Source organism: Helicoverpa zea, chromosome 29, assembly GCF_022581195.2.
Source record: "Helicoverpa zea isolate HzStark_Cry1AcR chromosome 29, ilHelZeax1.1, whole genome shotgun sequence".
Lineage (NCBI taxonomy): Eukaryota > Metazoa > Arthropoda > Insecta > Lepidoptera > Noctuidae > Helicoverpa > Helicoverpa zea.
The window spans coordinates 5,651,874-5,670,265 of record NC_061480.1 but is presented as its reverse complement, the minus strand read 5'-3'; the positions used below and the strand labels follow the sequence as shown (position 1 = coordinate 5,670,265).

Genomic DNA, 18,392 nt, shown 5'->3' with positions numbered 1-18,392 from the left:
GTTACATATAATACTTACATTTATATTTTTTTATCTGTTTCTTAATTATTCACATAGGTTAATAACTAAAAACTTTGTAAAAGCGAGAAATAAGAGGCTTATTTATTTATACCACAAAAACTTTTAAACGTTTGTTGAACGCTTGTCTAAAAAAGTCTGACTATGATTTTGAAATAGGTCCTTTTTGCAGCCACACTTTTTTTAGACAACTCTTCAACAGATGTGTAAGTTTTTGTATTACTACAAAAACTTATAATTTTTCAATTTAAAAATATGTTTCCGTTAAGGGAATACCAATTTGGTTATGCACGCCATTGTAATAATATTAACTATTAACTAGAATAAAATCGTGGCATAAGTTTGGCAATCTAACGATAGACAGCCAACTTCGAGGTAATATACGAGTAAATAAGGTATTTTGCTGTTTACTCATAAAAGATTAAAAGTAATTGATTTCTATTCAAAATATATAGGAATACAATAAAATAAAGACTTTAGTATTTTGTTTTCTAAAAGCTTATTATCTTACTAAAAAATGGGCTATTATCTCAAGAAATCTCTTTTTTGATCGACACTATATTAATTTAACAACAAAAAAACCTTACATAAGTACATAGAAAGTGACCAAAACTTTTTACAAGAAAAAAAAAGGAAACCTACTTTAATACTAACTTAAAATTTCTTGTTAAATCTGGCAAAACAGCATCAAAATTCGGTTCAACCAAATATATACAGGTGAACTCCTTTTTTTGAAGTCGGTTAAAAATAACAGTAAAATACCTTATCTAGTGTTACAAGTGGTTTGTTCACTTGACAGTGAACTGTGTCGGTCAGTCTCATTGGAGTGTGTCCGAGTTTCGGCCGAGTGTCAAGTGTCGAAGCTACGCGGCATATAGCTGTGAAGAGAAAATATGTGTGTATAAGTATAGATAAACAGAAATATAATAGACAGGACAGTAAATACTTGTAACAAGTTATATGTTCATTGATAATAATATGGGATAACCCAAGAACGAATTCACTTATCCAAACCAAATATTTAGGCTTTGTTCGGACCATTTAGTAGATGGTGTATGTGAAGTTTGCACAAAACGGGTCAAGCGGTTCTTCATTTATCACATTTGTGGTAACAAAATGATCGACTTTATACAACATGTAACGTAATTAACGCACACCCTCAAACACCCCAATTAGAATATTATGTTATAATCATAATACATACACTGAATTTTTAATTTAACATGTATATGCATTGTTATTTACCAAAGTAGTTGTACCAATTCTTGGAGAACTTTTTGGTCATACTACTACGCACGCAAATATCGCGCCGCGCGCCGCTCGACTCGACACAACATAACGAAACTACGGAAAAAGCCGACAATACACGAAGTCTTATTACTTTGAGTTACGGTCTATTTGAATTTGTTTTGACTGTACAGGGTTAATATGACAATAATTTCCGTAGTTTTAATTATTTTTGGGATAAAAAATTACCTATATTAAAAATTATATAAATCGATTCAGTAAACGATTCTGAACAAACTGATTTCAGGATGTGCGTTAATTAAGTTACATGTTGTATACAGTCATGGACACGTAATTAAAGACACTGTTGGAATCTTAACTTACCGGGGAATTTCATCTGTATTTCTTTTTTTACATTGCCGCGGGAACTTTTAAAACATGACTATATTTAATAATCCCCCGCCCCTAGTTTTTTTTCGCTTTATCCGAATCCCGGGCGGTATGATCCATAACGAAGCCTGGTCATCTAATTAAAGACACTCCATTTGCTCAGAGGAAGAAATAGGAGTACGAGAAATAGGAGTTACCTTTCTACAACAACATTCCCTACACTATAATTAAACATTCCAATATGTTTTTATATTTGGTTTATTTCCTTTTACCTCAATAACAGTATCATCGTACATCCCTGAACGAGCAAGCGGTCAGTTTTGTAGAAGTCGCTAAGGGAATTTTCTTCCATGTTTAATTGAAATCTGTGTGAAATTTATCGATATTCCATGTACGACTTATTGCCATGGCATTTTTCGCCTATTTCCAGTTCTTGTTTCATTGGATTTGCAATAGGCCAAACCAAAGCCGCCATAAGTTGCCCGATTAAGGAGTCATTTTTACTACACTTGCAGTGTTTTTCAGAGCTTTTCTAATTTGGAAAGTCCTAATGACCGGTAAATTATGCTTAGCTTATAACGATATGCTTGTTTATGAAATATTATAGTATTTGAATTCGCCTATTTTTAATAATACCTTTCTGAAGGGTCTTTCACTAAACAGTGGCGAGCAGCCCCACACTATAACATTTTTGCCTCCTATGTTTGAGAACTTTCTTGGTATACTTTGGTTACATCACATGTTTTGGAAGTGACTAAAATCAATTATTTTTTTAGAATTCTTCAAATCCCTTTGTTTTATCAGATAAAAAAATCATTTTTCAATACTTGTTCAGAGCAACTTTCACCTTTGCTAGAAAACGCCAACTACAGTATGGACGTGCGGTGCTTTTCCAAAAGTAACATCTTCCGAAACACTTTGCACTACAGGTTTTCACGACCCGGCTGTTATCCTAAAGTTCTGCAGACACAATTTTCGTCCTTTAGCATCAAATGACTCCGAAAAAACAGTACCCAATAATATTAATGGTTCTCTATTTTCGTTATAACACCACCGTGAAGTCTGTTAATGCGGATAAGTTTTCCTTGACGGCGGACGTTTCAGTTGTTCTCAAACCTCGACTTTTTAGGGCATTAACAAGGCATCTTTAATAATAATTTTATAACCATGTTCTTATTACAGTTCAAGTGGTATGAATGAATCCGCAAGATAAGACTATATTTAAAAAAGCCTAAAACATTTTACTTACCAGAAATTTTGTTTTAGTCGTATTGATTGGACTAAAATGAAAAATGTTAATGAAGGGAACCAAAATTATTACCTAATTTGAGTTCTCATAAATATTTTACTCACTTAAAAAAAGGTATGGCGACTTTTTATATATCTTCCATTTTTTTTCTTAACTAAGCATTTGCTGTCTTTAATTAGCTGACCAGCCAAGTATCCGCTACAAAAGTTAGTGTTCAGTTCCCATAAAGCGTTTTATCTAAAGTATTAAAGACAGTAAATATTTTTTGTCCTTAATTTAAAGAACACAATGTAATATTTGTTTTAATAATAATTACATTACATTTTATACCGTGCTTAAGCTCATCTCAGTACCATAACTATTTATTTCACTTCGAGTCGGGGGTGTCTTTAATTATGTGTCCATGACTGTATGTAACGAAGCACTTACCACGGGCCGATATTGTTTATTGTAACTGGTTCTAGCAGTTTCACCCGCGTCGCATAGGAACTACTGCCCTTACCTACCAGGATAAAATATAGCCTGTGCTACTCAGGACAGCCTAGTTTCCCAATGGTGTAATAATTTTTCAGCAAAGCAACAATTTTTATCTGTGTTACAAGTCAGCAAAATTGTTTGCTGCGAGTGCAGATTTTAAATCCCAAGCAAGTGAAGGATTTTGTTCGAATCAAAAGCGTAAAGGTATTTTCTCTTGAAGCTTTGTGTCACTTGTAAGTCGATTTTGTTCAGTGGTTCCGAGCAGCAAACCTACATGATTCTTTTAATAAATTTTAAATGCCTTACTTTCCCCTTTACTTGCTTTTTTATGGCATCATCAGGATTGAGATTAAAATAATATTAAAATGAGCATAAATCAAATCACATTTTCAATGCAAATAATTTATTGATATACTTTCTTCTTAAAAGTGGGTTTCTCTCTTTTACTACTTTTTTTTCTCTTTTAATTTTTAACGCTTTCTAATTTCATGACTGAAAATTGAGATTTCTTTTAATCTTAAAACTAGTAATTTTAGAAATATATGTAGTTTGTTATAGATTCAACCCACAAGATCAATGTTTTCAACTTTCTTCATACCTAATTTGGGGGCCATATATACTATTATTAGAGGAAATAATTTTATCCAGTGCGCAAACTTTGTCAACTTATAGTTAAATAAGTTTTATAGATACGTATATTTTTATTTTGTTATGTTTTAGTACAAAAAATAATAATTATTGATAGTGAAAGATGTTTATTTTGTGCACTGCTTAAAATTCATTCCTGTATAATCTACATGTGTCTCTATAACAACATGTGTGGTTTGGTTAAATGAGTGCATGACTGTGTGAGTGCGTGAATGAGTGACTTGTGAGAATTGTTTTATATAAAGCACTTTGCTCACCGAACGCTATAATCATGCACATTGAAGACTGCGTACTGCTCGTTCCGGAAGAGCGGGAAGAAGTGTTCGACGGGCTCCGACAGCAGCGTGTGGCACAGCGCCGCGCGACCGACTAGCCAGGGGGCTACTATGTTTATACCTAATGTGATTGTATTTGTGTGTCGGTGTGTGAGTGAGTGAGTGAATTTGTGGGTGAGTGAATGGTGTGAGTGAGTGAGAGAGTGAGTGGGTGAGTGAGTGGATGGGTGGATTAATGAGTGTTGGTGGGCGAATGAGTGAGTGGGTGGGTGTAAGAGAGTGAATGAGTGAGCGAATGAGCTGGTGTGAGTGAGTGAGTAGGTAAATATATGAACAGAATAAACTTACCGAACACTATAGTCATGAACATTGAACACTGCATACTGCTCGTTCCGGAAGACCGGGTAGAAGTGTTCTACAGGCTCCGAAAGTAGCGTGTGGCACAGCGCCGCGCGGCCGACTAGCCAGGGGGCTTCCACGTCCCAGATGTCGCGGAATGAACACCCCGTACTGGGGAGAGAAAAGCCAAACTGCATTAGAGTAGGGCTAATAGATATTTGAAAAGTCTTATCAAGACTGTTTACGTAACTATAAATTATCATATAGGTGTATAGGTAAAAGTCGTGGTGGCCTAGTGGGTAAAGGACCAATCTCTCAAGTATGAGGGCGCGGGTTCGATCCCAGGTCAGGCAAGTACCAATGCAACTTTTCTAAGTCTGTATGTACTTTCTAAGTATATCTTAGACACCATTGGCTGTGTTTCGGATGGCACGTTAAACTGTAGGTCCCGGCTGTCATTGAACATCCTTGGCAGTCGTTACGGGTAGTCAGAAGCCAGTAAGTCTGACACCAGTCTAACCAAGGGGTATCGGGTTGCCCGGGTAACTGGGTTGAGGAGGTCAGATAGGCAGTCGCTTCTTGTAAATATAATAATAATAATAAATCATTTATTTCAGGCCTTTACACCCATATAAATTACAAACAATACAAATGAATGAATTAAACTTATCATAATAAAAATCAATAATCAATAATAATTCATCACAATACATACAGTTACATTACAATAATTACATTTAAATTTCTCACATTTATTAAAATAATATTTTTACATTATTCAGCAGATGAACCATACAGCAATGGTTCACGTACTGACAGTCAAATCGGTCAGAAAAAGCTCTCAGAATACTATTGCGGCTGCCTCGCACCCTGCGCACCAGGGACGTGCACCTTTTGCGCATTATAGTGTGGAAACAATCAACACGCGCCTCGGCAAACATCCCTGACGCGCTACAGAAGCGAGGCAGCCCCAAGAGCACCCTAAATGCGTTATTGTATTGGACACGTAGAGCGCTGTACTGCTTCTGCGTATAATCCATCCACAGACTGCCAGTATAAAAGGACGTACAAAACGCTCTAAATAAGGTTATTTTGACGTCCCTTGTACACCGAGCAAATCTGCGGGCTATCATATTCGCACGAACAGACAGCGCCCTACGCTCCCTTTCAATATCTGCACCGTCTTTCAGGTCAGAGGTTAATATATGCCCCAGGTATTTAAAAGTATCAACTTTCTTAAGTAGGACTCCATTGAGCTTAATTGCTGCTAAGTAATCTGGACACCTCTTGGCCCGAAAGACCATGCACTCACTTTTACTGACGTTATACAGCAAACCATGTTCCTTAGCATATTTTTCACAAATGCCAATCAGCCTCGACAACCCACAAACAGAGGCGCTCAGCAGGACCATGTCGTCAGCGTAGCTGATATTATTCAAGCACACATCCCCAACATGGCAACCGACATGCGTGCTGCTGAGCGTCTCTATCAACTCATTAACGTACAGGTTGAAGAGCTTAGGTGAGGTCAACCCCCCTTGCCTCACGCCGCACTCCAACCTGTAAGGAGCTGAGTAGGCCCCCGACCACCGAACAACATTGACCTGATTGTTGTACCAGTATTGAAATATACGGATAAGACCGTCTGGCACTGACGACTGCTTCAGTTTTTGCCACAGTAGATCATAACAAACCAGGTCAAATGCCTTCGATAAGTCGAGGAAACAAGCAAAGACAGGTGTATTTCTATCAGTGTAGTACTTGACAGTTTGCTTCAAACACAATATTGCTGTTTCTGTAGATAATCCTGCTTTGAAACCGAACTGGTTATCATGAATTTTTAAATGATTATCCAGCTGAGTGTTAAGCAAACTATCAAGCACCTTTGAAATAACCGTCGCCAAAGATATAGGCCTATAATTATTCCTATCGCTAACATCACCGGTTTTATTCTTTATGATTGGTACCACCACCGTCCTCATCATCTGTTCAGGTAGATACGCATGTCCTATACACAAGGAGAATAACAATGCTAAGACTCTGGGCAGATGAGGACTGGCATGCTTAAGATGTTCAATACTCAGGTCATCGTGGCCAGGAGACTTGCCTCTTGACATAGACATAATGACATGTCTTACATCCTTTGCCGTAAACCGAACACTGCACTCCTGACCACTACAACCAGAACTGCCTGAAAACTGTGACGGTCCCAATGGCGACGAAACAGCGAAATGCTGCCTGAATAATTCGGCAATCCCCGTGACATCAGCAACGCCACCGACACTCACCGGCAGGCCCGGCCTACTATAGAGTTTATCTGTGGACTTCCAAAAACCGCGGAAATCGCCCTTAGAATGAAGCGATGCCAACATATCCATTTTAATTCGGTCACTATTATTCTGGCACCATCGTAAGCGCGACTTAAAGATATTGCGACTAGTAAAGCACTGGTACTCAGCTGAATCCGGTTAGACTGGAAGCCGACCCCAACATGATTGGGAAAAAGGCTCGGAGGATGATGATGAAATTATCATATAGGTTTATCGGGACTGTTTGTTGGTGTACGGCACTTAACTAAAGGTAAACTTTGATATAAATTTTTATTTATTTATTAAAAACTTGGTAAAAAAAAATAAATTAATGTACCTACCACATTTGTCATAGTTTTTTGTCTATATCTAAGTCTGACAAATACTTTAATGAAAATCGCATCAAAATCGTTTCAGCCAATCAATAATACAAACTGAGAACCTCCTTTTTTGAAGTCAGTGGTTAATAAAGACAAAGTACTTCCCACAAAGATGCGTGTAAAGTAGTACACAGTCTGTCTACATCTCTATTTTCTAACTCTCCTACTGCGGGTCGGCTGGAAGAGTACTCTTTGTACTATTTCATGTTACTTCTACTTCTTCGTGTGTGTACATAAATGATTAAATAAATAAATACTTACGTGCTCCTTCCGTAGCAATATCTATTCTCTATGACGAGATAGGTAGCCTGTAGTTTCGTCAGCTCCTGGTACAACTCGTGGGAAGTAAACCTGCCGTAGACTTTGTGTACCGCATACGCTCGCTGCCTGTAACAATCAAAAGGTCATTTATTTAAAGCAGTCTGAAAAGTAAGTAAATATACATACGCATAGTCATAGTGGCCTAGTAGGTAAAGCAACCTCTCGAGTATGAGAGGGTCCGGCAAGTACCAATGCAACTTTTCTAAGTTTGTACGTAAAAATAAAAAGATAAAAGGTCATTTATTCAAAGTAGGCTTTTTGAAGGTAATTAAAAGAAGCCCCAAAAACGCCCGTCCTTCTCCACTGCCTATCCGTCTTTGCTGGGAATAATGGGTAAAAAACCAACGTTTCGAGTATGAGTGTGGGTTCGATTCTATTTTATTTTCATATTTCTTTGTTTGTGATTCAACACGATCTTCACAAGTTGTTGTTGTATGTATCAATAGGTACATACAAACTGTAGTACCGATTATTTTTTGAAAGAGTAACCATGGAGTTTCTTGCCCGTTCTTCTCCATAGGAAGCTACTTTTGGAATGGGCAACTAGAATCAAACTAAGTTATATTTTTGACATTCATGAGTGCTTGTTAAGGCCTAAATGAAATAAATGGTTAGACTTTAACTTTGGTCGGGCATCTGTTCTAAGTTTGTATGTACTTTCTAAGTATATCTTGGAGACTAATGGCTGATTGAAGGCGAAGGAAAGCCTCTCGAGAAAAGTCAAGCCCTTCACCACTTCCTATGTTTTTCTTATTTTTGCTAGGAAGAGGCAAAATATTAATAATAAAGGAAGGGGCTAGCCGGATAGTTACCTGGCGTCCAGGTGCTCGTAGTGCGGGTGTGCCACTATAGGCCTGCGGGTGACGAGGAGTATGGTAGCTAGGATGGGCATGGAGCCTGCGAAGGCAGCTCCTGCTGGGGTTTCGGTTCGGATCCACTCCATCAACTGTTCTTGGCTAATGTCACTGAATTCGCCTGAAATAATATAGTAAAAATATTTAACTCTAGCAATATACAAAAATAGTGTGTGAATACTAGCTGTTTTCCGCGGTTTCACCCGCACCTTTGGGGAATTCCTTACCGATCCGGGACAAAATATAGCCTATGTTATTAATTACAAACACTTCCTTCACACAACAGGGTGACAAAACAGTTGTGGTAGCCTAGCTAGTGGTTAAAAAACTAACCTCTCAAATATGAGTGCGTGGGTTCGCTTCTAGGTCGGACAAGTACCAACTACCAATGCAAATTTTCTAAGTTTGTATGTACTTTCTTATTGTATCTTGGACACTAATGACTGTGTTTCGGAGGGCACGTTAAACTGTAGGTTAAACGGCTTCAGTAGGTCAGATAGGCAGTCGCTCCTTGTAAAGCTAGGTACTCAGCTGCATACGGTTAGACTGGAAGCCGACCCCAACATAGTTGGGAAAAAGCTCGGGAGACGACGTGTACTATTTTTTTTATTTATTTATTTACTAGCTTTTGCCCGCGACTTCGTTCGCGTGGAATTGTGACTTCCGGCAGATTTTTGGTTTTACCCACATAGTTCCCGATCTCGCGGGATTTTTGAGAAGTTCCCGCTCCCGCAGGATTTTTGGGATAAAAACTATCCTATGTCCTTTCTCGAGTTCCAAACTATGTCTGTACCAAATTAAAACAACATGAACCGAACTCGTGTAACGATCGACACCATTGCGCGTAGTACTAATAGAATTATCTATACTCCGTTAGAGCATTTTCTTTGTAGTAAAACTTTTATTATATTAATATTAATTTTTTTACACCTTTTTACTGTTTATTTACATTTTTCTGATGGATTTTCCGATGAATTAAAACAATAACATGAACCGAACACGTGTAATGACACCATTGCGCGATTAACGCCATCTATCTACGGAGCATAGGAACTATTAATTCATAATTCATAATTAGCTCGACATTTGACCAATAGATGGCACTGTATGTCCGTAATAAATTGTATTTTTTATTTTTATTTTTTGTAATAAAAACTATCCTATGTCCTTTCTCAAGTTTCAAACTATGTCTGTACCAAATTTCACACAAATCGGTTCAGTAGTTTAGGCGTGAAGAAAAGACAGACAGAAAGACAGACAGACAGACAGAGTTACTTTCGCATTTATAATATTAGTTTGGATTCACAAACACAGCTATCATTACAGGAATATCCCAAGGCGGTAGCGTGGTAACTTAACTCCTCTATCATCTATTAATATGTATAACACAGTACATACAATGTAGTTTTTGTGAACTCATTCCAAGAACATAGACATAGACATCTTTTCTAACAATCTTGCTAAATTCAAACGTTTAATTCGGGCACGATTTTCAGACCCTGCTTTATGTTGACGTATCGACAGGTCACACATATTCACCAAATATTGTTAATAATTTTAATTTTATTGATCTCTATAGTTATCCTATTAATTGTTACCTTTTTCATTGTATTATTTGTGTTTTAGAATATTTTATTATTTTAATGTTTAATTTTTTTTTTAATGTTTCTCTTTAATGTTTAATTTACTATTTAATTTAATTTTTAATTTCAAATGTTTAATTTAATTTGTAAATTCATGTGTTGTTTAATTTAATATTGTTTAACTTTCTTTAATTTTAACTTTGAAGATGATGTATGCATGATGTGTTCTCCTGTAACTGAAGGAGCACAAATCTATAAATAACTTTTTTATAATTATGCATGTAAGGTGTATCCTTTGGAGTTCCTTTTGAATAAAATAAAATAAAAATAAACACGAAAATAAGTCTAATGTAAGATAGTAAACAAATAATAAACAATTGTTCTACTTACCAATATGTGACATCTCTTGTGAGACGCTGTGGAACAGATCCTGCACTAGAGGCGACATGCAAACCGCCCAGAAGAATGGTAAGTACCGCTTATATTTCTTCGGGAGGCTGGAACATAAATAGAGTCTTTATATAGCTAGCTGTTTTTTTTTTTATATAGCCTACTGAGGAAACTTGAGAGAAAGAATAGGTTTTTTAAGTGGATATTTAAAAAACCAAAATAAAAACCATGAAATCTCCCGAAGTGGGTGCAGCGTGAGGGAGTGTCAGACTCTTACTGACTAAAACCCGCCATGTTCCTTCTTAAGCCCTTTATGTACCAGCGCCGCGGTAACTCGCGCGAACAATCCTACAGCCCCGGCAGGAAGTGGATATGTCTCAAATCCCAATTAATTGAAGAGAAGACAAAATGTTAAATGAAAAAGTTAATTACTTTTACATAATTTAAACTACTGTACGCGCAACGTAAGAATGGCATGAGGCACCACATAAAAAAATTACAGGAATATCCATATTACTATTAACATTTATTTTATTCTGACCAATTTTTATGAATATCAATATTATAGTTGAAAAGTGACTTAAAAATCAAAAACAAAAAAAATATCAAAATACTCACGCATAATAATTAGAATTCATCATGATCGCAGACAACACACACAGTTGCGTCGTAAAAAGCATTTTAAGTCTCATCACTAAGACCGCCATGACACCATAGACAACAGTCTGTGATATGTTATAGAATATAGCTGGTTCCGCTTTCAAATGTTTTAAAAACATGATCACAACATCAGCATTTTCAATATTACTCTTACAATCCAATTTAGTCTTTATTTCCTTATCGATAAGGTCCAAATCTGTAACGTTTTTTCTTTTGCGCAGTTTCGTGTCAGAATTCTCGATCCCCGAGTCTGATTCGTCAGAAATCTCTCCGTCCTTCTCTATGGTAGGCGTTAGATCGTCTATCTCTTTTCTACACTCAGTCGCCGCGTCAGAAATCCATCGATTACAAACGTTCAGAACGCTTAGAATCACAAAAGGTATCAAAAACGATTTGAAAAGTTTTTTTATAGTGCTAAACGGCAGAAAGTCAAAAACGTCGCTACATGTATAAATCAAAGTATGAAAAGATTTATAATTTGAAAATTTCGATAACAATATATCCCATACGTGAGAATCCTCTTGCACCTCTAAGAAATTACTTATCAACTTCTTTAGGTAAAAAGCAGCGAAAATTACTATAGCTATCCTTAGGCATATCAACCACAACTCGACGAACAAATCCACGCGATTTTGAACCTTAATGCGTAAAGAACTAAAAAACAAACTGTAAGCCGACACTATGACGAAAAACGAAGCATATAAGGACGATTTTAGCATATCATTGCCTTGTAACAAAAGTATTGCCATGTGTAAACCGCAGAAGTGAGAATGTAAGAATATACAAAGGGCTTTGACGTCTATGACGCGAAATTGTTCCATTACAAAAAATATGGCGGTCTGAGTGAGAAATATAAATTGACTGAATTGCCAGAATAGTAGGCATAGACAGTTCAGGATGAATATTGAGACCTGGAAAGAGAAAAATAGAGTTTAGTTTTTGGTTTTAATTGTCGTCCTTATATATACGGTATAAGGTTTTAAATAAGTTCACTATATGTAATGCAATAATAAAAATAAAAAAATGTTTGCAAGTTATGTAAGTTTTCACGGACATAATTCAACATCTGTGTACGAACAAAATATGTAACTAAAAACTTTTCAAATTAATGACTTTATACATACACTAGCTTCTGCCAGCGGTTTCACCCGCATCCCGTGGGAACTACTTCCCGTACCGGGATAAAAATAACTATCTAATCGGGGCTATCTAACACTGAAAGAAATTCTCAAATCGGACCAGTAGTTCCTGAGATTAGCGCGTTCAAACAAACAAACAAACAAACTCTTCAGCTTTATAATATTAGTATAGATAAGGTGAACTTTCAAATTCCATAATGAGGCATGCCAGTGTAACCAAGGGGTATTGGGTTGCTCGGGTAACTGGGTTGAGGAGGACAGATAGGCAGTCGCTCCTTGTAAAATACTGGTACTCAGCAGCATCCTGTTAGACTGGAAGCCGACCCCAACATAGTTGGGAAAAGGCTCGGGAGATGATGAGACCAAACAATAAGAGACTTGATGTTTCATGTTACTTAAGGTTCCAAGCAACTGACCTGCAACTGGAAGGTGGTCCTCCTGTGGCTGTCCCTGAGCTGCATGGAGACGAGCCAGGTCTGCAGCAGCAGGAGTGGTGCTGCGAAGTTCTCTCGCTGGTTGGGAGCCCATTGCACGCGGGTACATTCCGCGTGGTTTGCGAAGTATGATGCTACGGCCAAAAGCCCGCCTAGTATGCTTTCACTGAAACATATACACTTTAAAATCAAAATCATAATAATTTATTCAAACTTGGCTGCAAGACAGCATTTCTGAACGTCAAAAATTTACAAAAGACGGCCCCTAAAACGCCCACCCTACGTGTTTTTGCTGGGAAGAAGTGGCGCAACAAACTCCCTAGCAACACACAGTTCTTCTAACTCCTAGAAGGACCTTTCAACAATGTATAATAACTGAATGGCATTGCAATGAAATTTAGCACCCATGTATGTATACCCAATAGACTGTCTGAGCATTAACTTTACTTTTTATCCAGCGAGACGTTAGGGTGAGCAAACATAATCATTATTAGTTTTATTTATTTATTATGTACATATTTATCGAAATTTAAGTTTAACATTATAGCATAGCATTGTTTTAATTGCGATAATTTTATATACTGCTTTATACGTATTTTTAATTTGTACTAGCTGTTGCCCGCAACTTCGTCTGCGTGGGCAATATAATAGTCAAAATACTACTTATCCCGTAGGTGCATTCTTTCACGTGACAGTATAATTAGGATTAGCACTTAGCAGTCGCATAGATTCACTGATCAAGGTTGTGTTGTGGATGTGACCATTTATCTAAACAAAAGAAGTAAAGTTTGTGACGTTGTGAATATCTCTGGATCTAGTCAGCCAATTTGGAAAATTATTACGTATGGTGCGTAAGTAATTTTCACAGGAAACAGCTATAATCTATGTCTATATGCTTTAAGTCTGACAAAGCTGTCATTTGTACATTTTCTGCAGCTGCTGCGACTAATCAGAAGCCAGAAAGTCTGTCAGTCTTACCATGGATATCGTCTTGTGTAGTTGACTGGATTGAAGATAGGTAGATAGGTAGTCGCTCCAAGCAAAATATTGGTACTCAAACAGATTCGGTGACTGGAAGCCAACACCAACATAGTTGGGGAATAGCTGGATGGATGATAAAATGAGTCATCATCATCAGCAGGTGCATAGGGTAGGATAGTTTCACTTACTCACTATGGTAAGGCTGACCCCACATCAGGCGTGCGCGATCCTCGGGCGTGTGAGTAGCGCGGGAGTCGCGAGCGCGCTGCGTGAACGTCTCGTTTTGCTGCCCTGCGGCATGTGTGAAGAGTGCAAGCGACGCGCTCGCGGCGAGCACGCGGCGCTCGAGTTGCGTTCTGACCCCTTCGCCCGCTATCCCCGCCGCCCGCTAAACGCCTTAGCAGTTAAACGTCAAGGAGAGCGGCGCGTGCGCGCGGCGCGAGGCGCGCTGCAAATGCCGCAGGGCAGCAAAACGCGACGCTCACGCAACGCGCTCGCGACGCACGCGCGGCGCCCGCGCTACTCACACGCCCGAGGATCGCGCACGCCTAATGTGGTGGCCTAAGCCGGGACTCCACCGAAATGTTTGCATTAGTTCACGAATAGGCAAAATGTACGTATCTGTGAGAGTCCACTTCATGTGTTCGTACTTGAAACCTGCAGTTTTGCCAAGATTTTCAGAATGTACGCTCGCAATTTGTCATTTCTTGGTGGAGCCAGCAAATCAAAAGAAACATAAGTGATGTATACTGTGCGTCACTACCGCACACCGGGAAAATTTCGCTCTTGCGGAGGACGTTTATATACCATATTTTGTGTCACACGTAAACAGGACGACAGTAAGTATCCACCGAAACACTTTCAAAGATCTGATGAACGAATAAATCAGACCTGACTTGGTCACCTGGAGCCAATCAGAGCTCTATGAAGCGATAATACGCTTTGGCTCCTACTGTTATTGTGGTTTCTGAAAATTTATTCACCTCATTCAACGATGAATGTATTTTGATGGTACTATGAAGAACACTTGCTTAGCGCAGAAGCTGACGTTGGCAGGTCAACTCTTTTGACTTCTCGAATAGGATACCATTGGTTTTTGTGCAATGCACACCTGCAATGCATTCTGGATTAGGATAGGATATAGGTGGATAGGATTTGCAACAGAGAACAATTCTGTCTTTGTGATTAAATGACATCAAACGTAGTTTTATATAAAAGGTGTTTTTTTAGACTTGGCTCGGCTCTTACTGAGACTGTTCGTAATCGTGAACAGTGTATTTGCGATCAGAAGTTGAAAGTAAACTTGTCTCTGGTATGCGGCGCGTAATTTGTACGTTTTCAGACGCATAAAGCATTTTACGTGTGTATGGTATTAAATAGAGAAAGCTCCCATTTCTTATCTGCTCTTTGTATCTGGGCTTCTACCTCACGCTTAGCAGCGCGAGAGATAGATCCTCATTTCTTCTAGGATTAAGTTTACATATTTTGCATCAGAAAAAATAATTAAGGTCTACTTAATACTACTCACTCAAAGTTATTTGTTTTAAGGCCACCACATTAGTGGAAGATAAGTTAAACTATGTTTATGAAAAAATCCTGATATGAACTCCATCTGTAACTTTAAATGATAATTAATAGTTCCACTAAAGTCAACATTTTTGACATAATGTTAAAAAAATAATTAAGATGGCACCGTTTTAAATTTGGCTGAGAACTATTAATTTTCTTTTCATCAAGGTAATAATTATAGTTGGATTTTGATGTGGCACACTGACAAACACTATTGAAATGTCTATCGAAAAATTACACTACGTGTTAAAATATGGTGAATTACGGAAAATACACAACTCCATCTGTTGAAATAATAATCCTCTATAAAGAATGTATGGTAATATTGTCATTTACCACCTCGCCCCTTTGACAAATTTGATGTATTTTATTTACCACAGATGGAGCTACTTTAACCTTGGCTAAACAAAATTTTAATTTTTTTTTTCTTCCGAAGTTACTTATAAAGGTGTGATTTTCTGTATAAAGATTAATAATAGGCCGATCAACTAATATAAGTACAACATTCAAATGTACAGTTTTGACAAATAGACTGCGTGTCGTAATATTTTACATCTTGAATTCACAAAATTAATCATATCTTTTGATAGAGTGAATCGATTTCGATGAAACAAAAACTAAGTAATACCCCAAGTTACGTAGAATTTTTGTATATAAGCATTGTCTGCATTTAATTCGTAGATTTTACGTGAATCCCGAACAAACAAACAGATAAACAGACAAACAGACAAAAATGACAAAAATGACAAAAATGATGGAAATGGGTTCTGTTAGTTATCCTTTAAAATACTGGCTATTTTTTTTGTCAATTTCTTCAATGTACAAAAATTACTTTTCTGCAGATTTATTATATGTATAGATTTTTATGGGCCTTAGTTGCCTGAAATAAAGGTATATTAAAAAAATATATAGCGGTCTTACCTCAACGCAGTGGCATGTAAGAACAAAGCAGTGACGGTTAATCCCGCAAGCCACCAAATACCCTCCAAATAGAAGAATATTGGCTGCCCAAGTCCCACACAGCTCTCTACGGGCGCTAGGCCTTCGCCCCTGTCCACCATATGACATTGCCTGTACTTTGTAGTGTTGAGGTAGGGCTCGAAGTAGCGGTATAGGGCTCCCATTATTACCTGGAAAGTTTTAGAGGTAGGTAAGATATATAATATGCCTTTTCCCATGTTGGAGAAGTGAAATTAATTCAGTGTTATATGTTGTGCACATAAGACACATGGAAAATATAAACAAAATAGCAAAACAAATTGAAGGGGAAATATGCGACTTAAAGCGCGCAATACCACCCTCGCTCAGCATAATGCTGCAACCCGAAACGAGACAGAGTCCCAGTGCTGGTTTTCAGCCAGTGATATCGAGGAAGCCTATAATATATATTTATAGGCTACATTTTATCCAGGCGTGTAAAGCAGTTTTAAACAAGGGTGAAACCACACAGAACAGCTAGAAGATTACAAAATAAAAAAAACTCACCTCGGGATGAATATTGAACCGATTAAAAGCGTTCACATCTTTTGGATACTCAACCAACCGATCGTACATCAGTTTAGATATCCCCGCCACAAAGGGACGTTCTTCCACTACGGTTTTATAGTAGGAATAGTAGAAACCCATCTCTGTACGGAAAGACATCTCTCGTTCTAACTCGGAGAGGTACGAGAAGTTGCGATCATTCTCGAACAGTTGAGAGACGTAACGATAGTGGATGTAGCCGACGGATATCGCTGTAAAGAATTAACGGATTTAAGAAAAAACTTGTGGTGTCCTAGTAGGTAAAGAACCAACCTAAAATTCTTGTGTTATAAAGTTAAATTATTGTGTTAATGTAACTAACTTTGACTTTCTAATATACATATTTTATATTTTTTATGCATAGATAAATTATGGCCAAAACTTAGTATAGGTAAATACAGTAATAACAATTACTTTATTTGTGTAAAAAGTCTTAATGATTATTTATTCTCAGTTATGTGCCAACTCAAATTGAAACTAAATAGGTGGGTATTTGTGATTTCAGTTTTCAGTTCATTTAACATCCTTGGCACGTGTTACGGGTAGTCAGAAGCCTGTAAGTCTAACACCAGTCTTGCCAAGAGGTATACGGCTGCCCGGGTAACTGGGTTGAGGAGATCAGATAGGCAGTCGCTCTTGGTCAAACACTGGTACTCAGCTGAATTTGGTCAGACTGGAAGCTGACCCCAACATGGTTAGGAAAAGGCTAGGTACATGTTATTGTTGCAGTGGCAACCAAAATACATGTTTTGTGATTTACAGACAGTGAATTTAATGACAAGGACAGACAATCCACCTCCCCCTCAAGCATTATAAGCATGATCATATCATAATTTCTACCAAACATTTCCACAGCAGTCATTTTCAAAAGAATTTCAATTAAGAATTACTTGATTTTCATCTTAACAAAGTTGTAAGTCACCAAACATTTAATACCAATAAAATTAAATAAGCGTAGCAATCAATTTCATTAAGTTTTGATTAATTTTCCGTTCTAACTTTGTATTTTTAACTTACGCTACTTTTGTAAATAGATTTACTTATCGATACTTAAGTTGATTGTAAAGTTACATGCAAAGAGTATGAAAGGTCAGAGGTTGGTCATAAAGTGCTAAATATTATGAAGCCTCATTTCCATACCAATAAATATTAAAAATAATAAGAATAAGCTAAAAAACTTACCTAAAACAGTGATGACACAAAACTTTGCCACTTTCCTAGCAGAAAAACGCACTGCGGTCTCTGCGTTCGTTTCCACTTTATTTTCCTCCATTTTTCTTAAAAATTCCTTAGTTTAATTACATTTCTTTAGTAAACCTAGAATATTTCGCAATTTTCGAGAGCCTTTGACACAATCTGCGAAAATCTGAGAAATAGATAAAATGTCAAGTGACTTTGACAGTTTGCTAATCTATAGTGAAGTGCAATAGTTACTAACGAATACTGAGTAGTCGATTTCAGTTTAGGTCAATTACTGGTTGTTAAAAATGTGGTTGTTGTAAATGAATGAAATTATTCTAACTATATAACTGTAACTAAACTCGAAATCCGTTATTTAAATTAGGCTGATAGCAGGTGTTTTTTTGCACAAGGAAGCAACTGGTGCAACAAATTCTCTAACAATG

The 18,392-nt window shown here is 37.3% G+C and overlaps 1 protein-coding gene across 1 annotated transcript; it reads right to left on the bottom strand.

Annotated features, from left to right (window-relative positions):
• Positions 1–540: 540 nt before the first annotated feature.
• On the bottom strand, positions 541–18,139 carry LOC124644214 (C-mannosyltransferase dpy-19). Its single transcript, XM_047183463.1, has 10 exons — positions 17,950–18,139; positions 16,729–16,979; positions 16,165–16,373; positions 12,676–12,859; positions 11,079–12,031; positions 10,461–10,567; positions 8,446–8,608; positions 7,574–7,699; positions 4,633–4,794; positions 541–896 (listed from the first exon to the last, which is right to left on the bottom strand). The coding sequence occupies exons 1-10, from the start codon at positions 18,038–18,040 to the stop codon at positions 869–871; spliced, it is 2,274 nt and encodes a 757-aa protein (XP_047039419.1). The 5' UTR covers positions 18,041–18,139; the 3' UTR covers positions 541–868.
• Positions 18,140–18,392: the final 253 nt, after the last annotated feature.

Coding starts and splice junctions, on each gene's coding strand:
- LOC124644214 (XM_047183463.1), bottom strand. CDS start 18,040: ATGGAGGAAAATAAAGTGGAAACGAACGCAGAGACCGCAGTGCGTTTT. Junction 10,568..11,078: donor ATGAATTCTAATTATTATGC/GTGAGTATTTTG, acceptor TTTATGTTCCAG/CCTCCCGAAGAAATATAAGC. Junction 897..4,632: donor GTTCATGACTATAGTGTTCG/GTAAGTTTATTC, acceptor TTCTCTTCACAG/CTATATGCCGCGTAGCTTCG.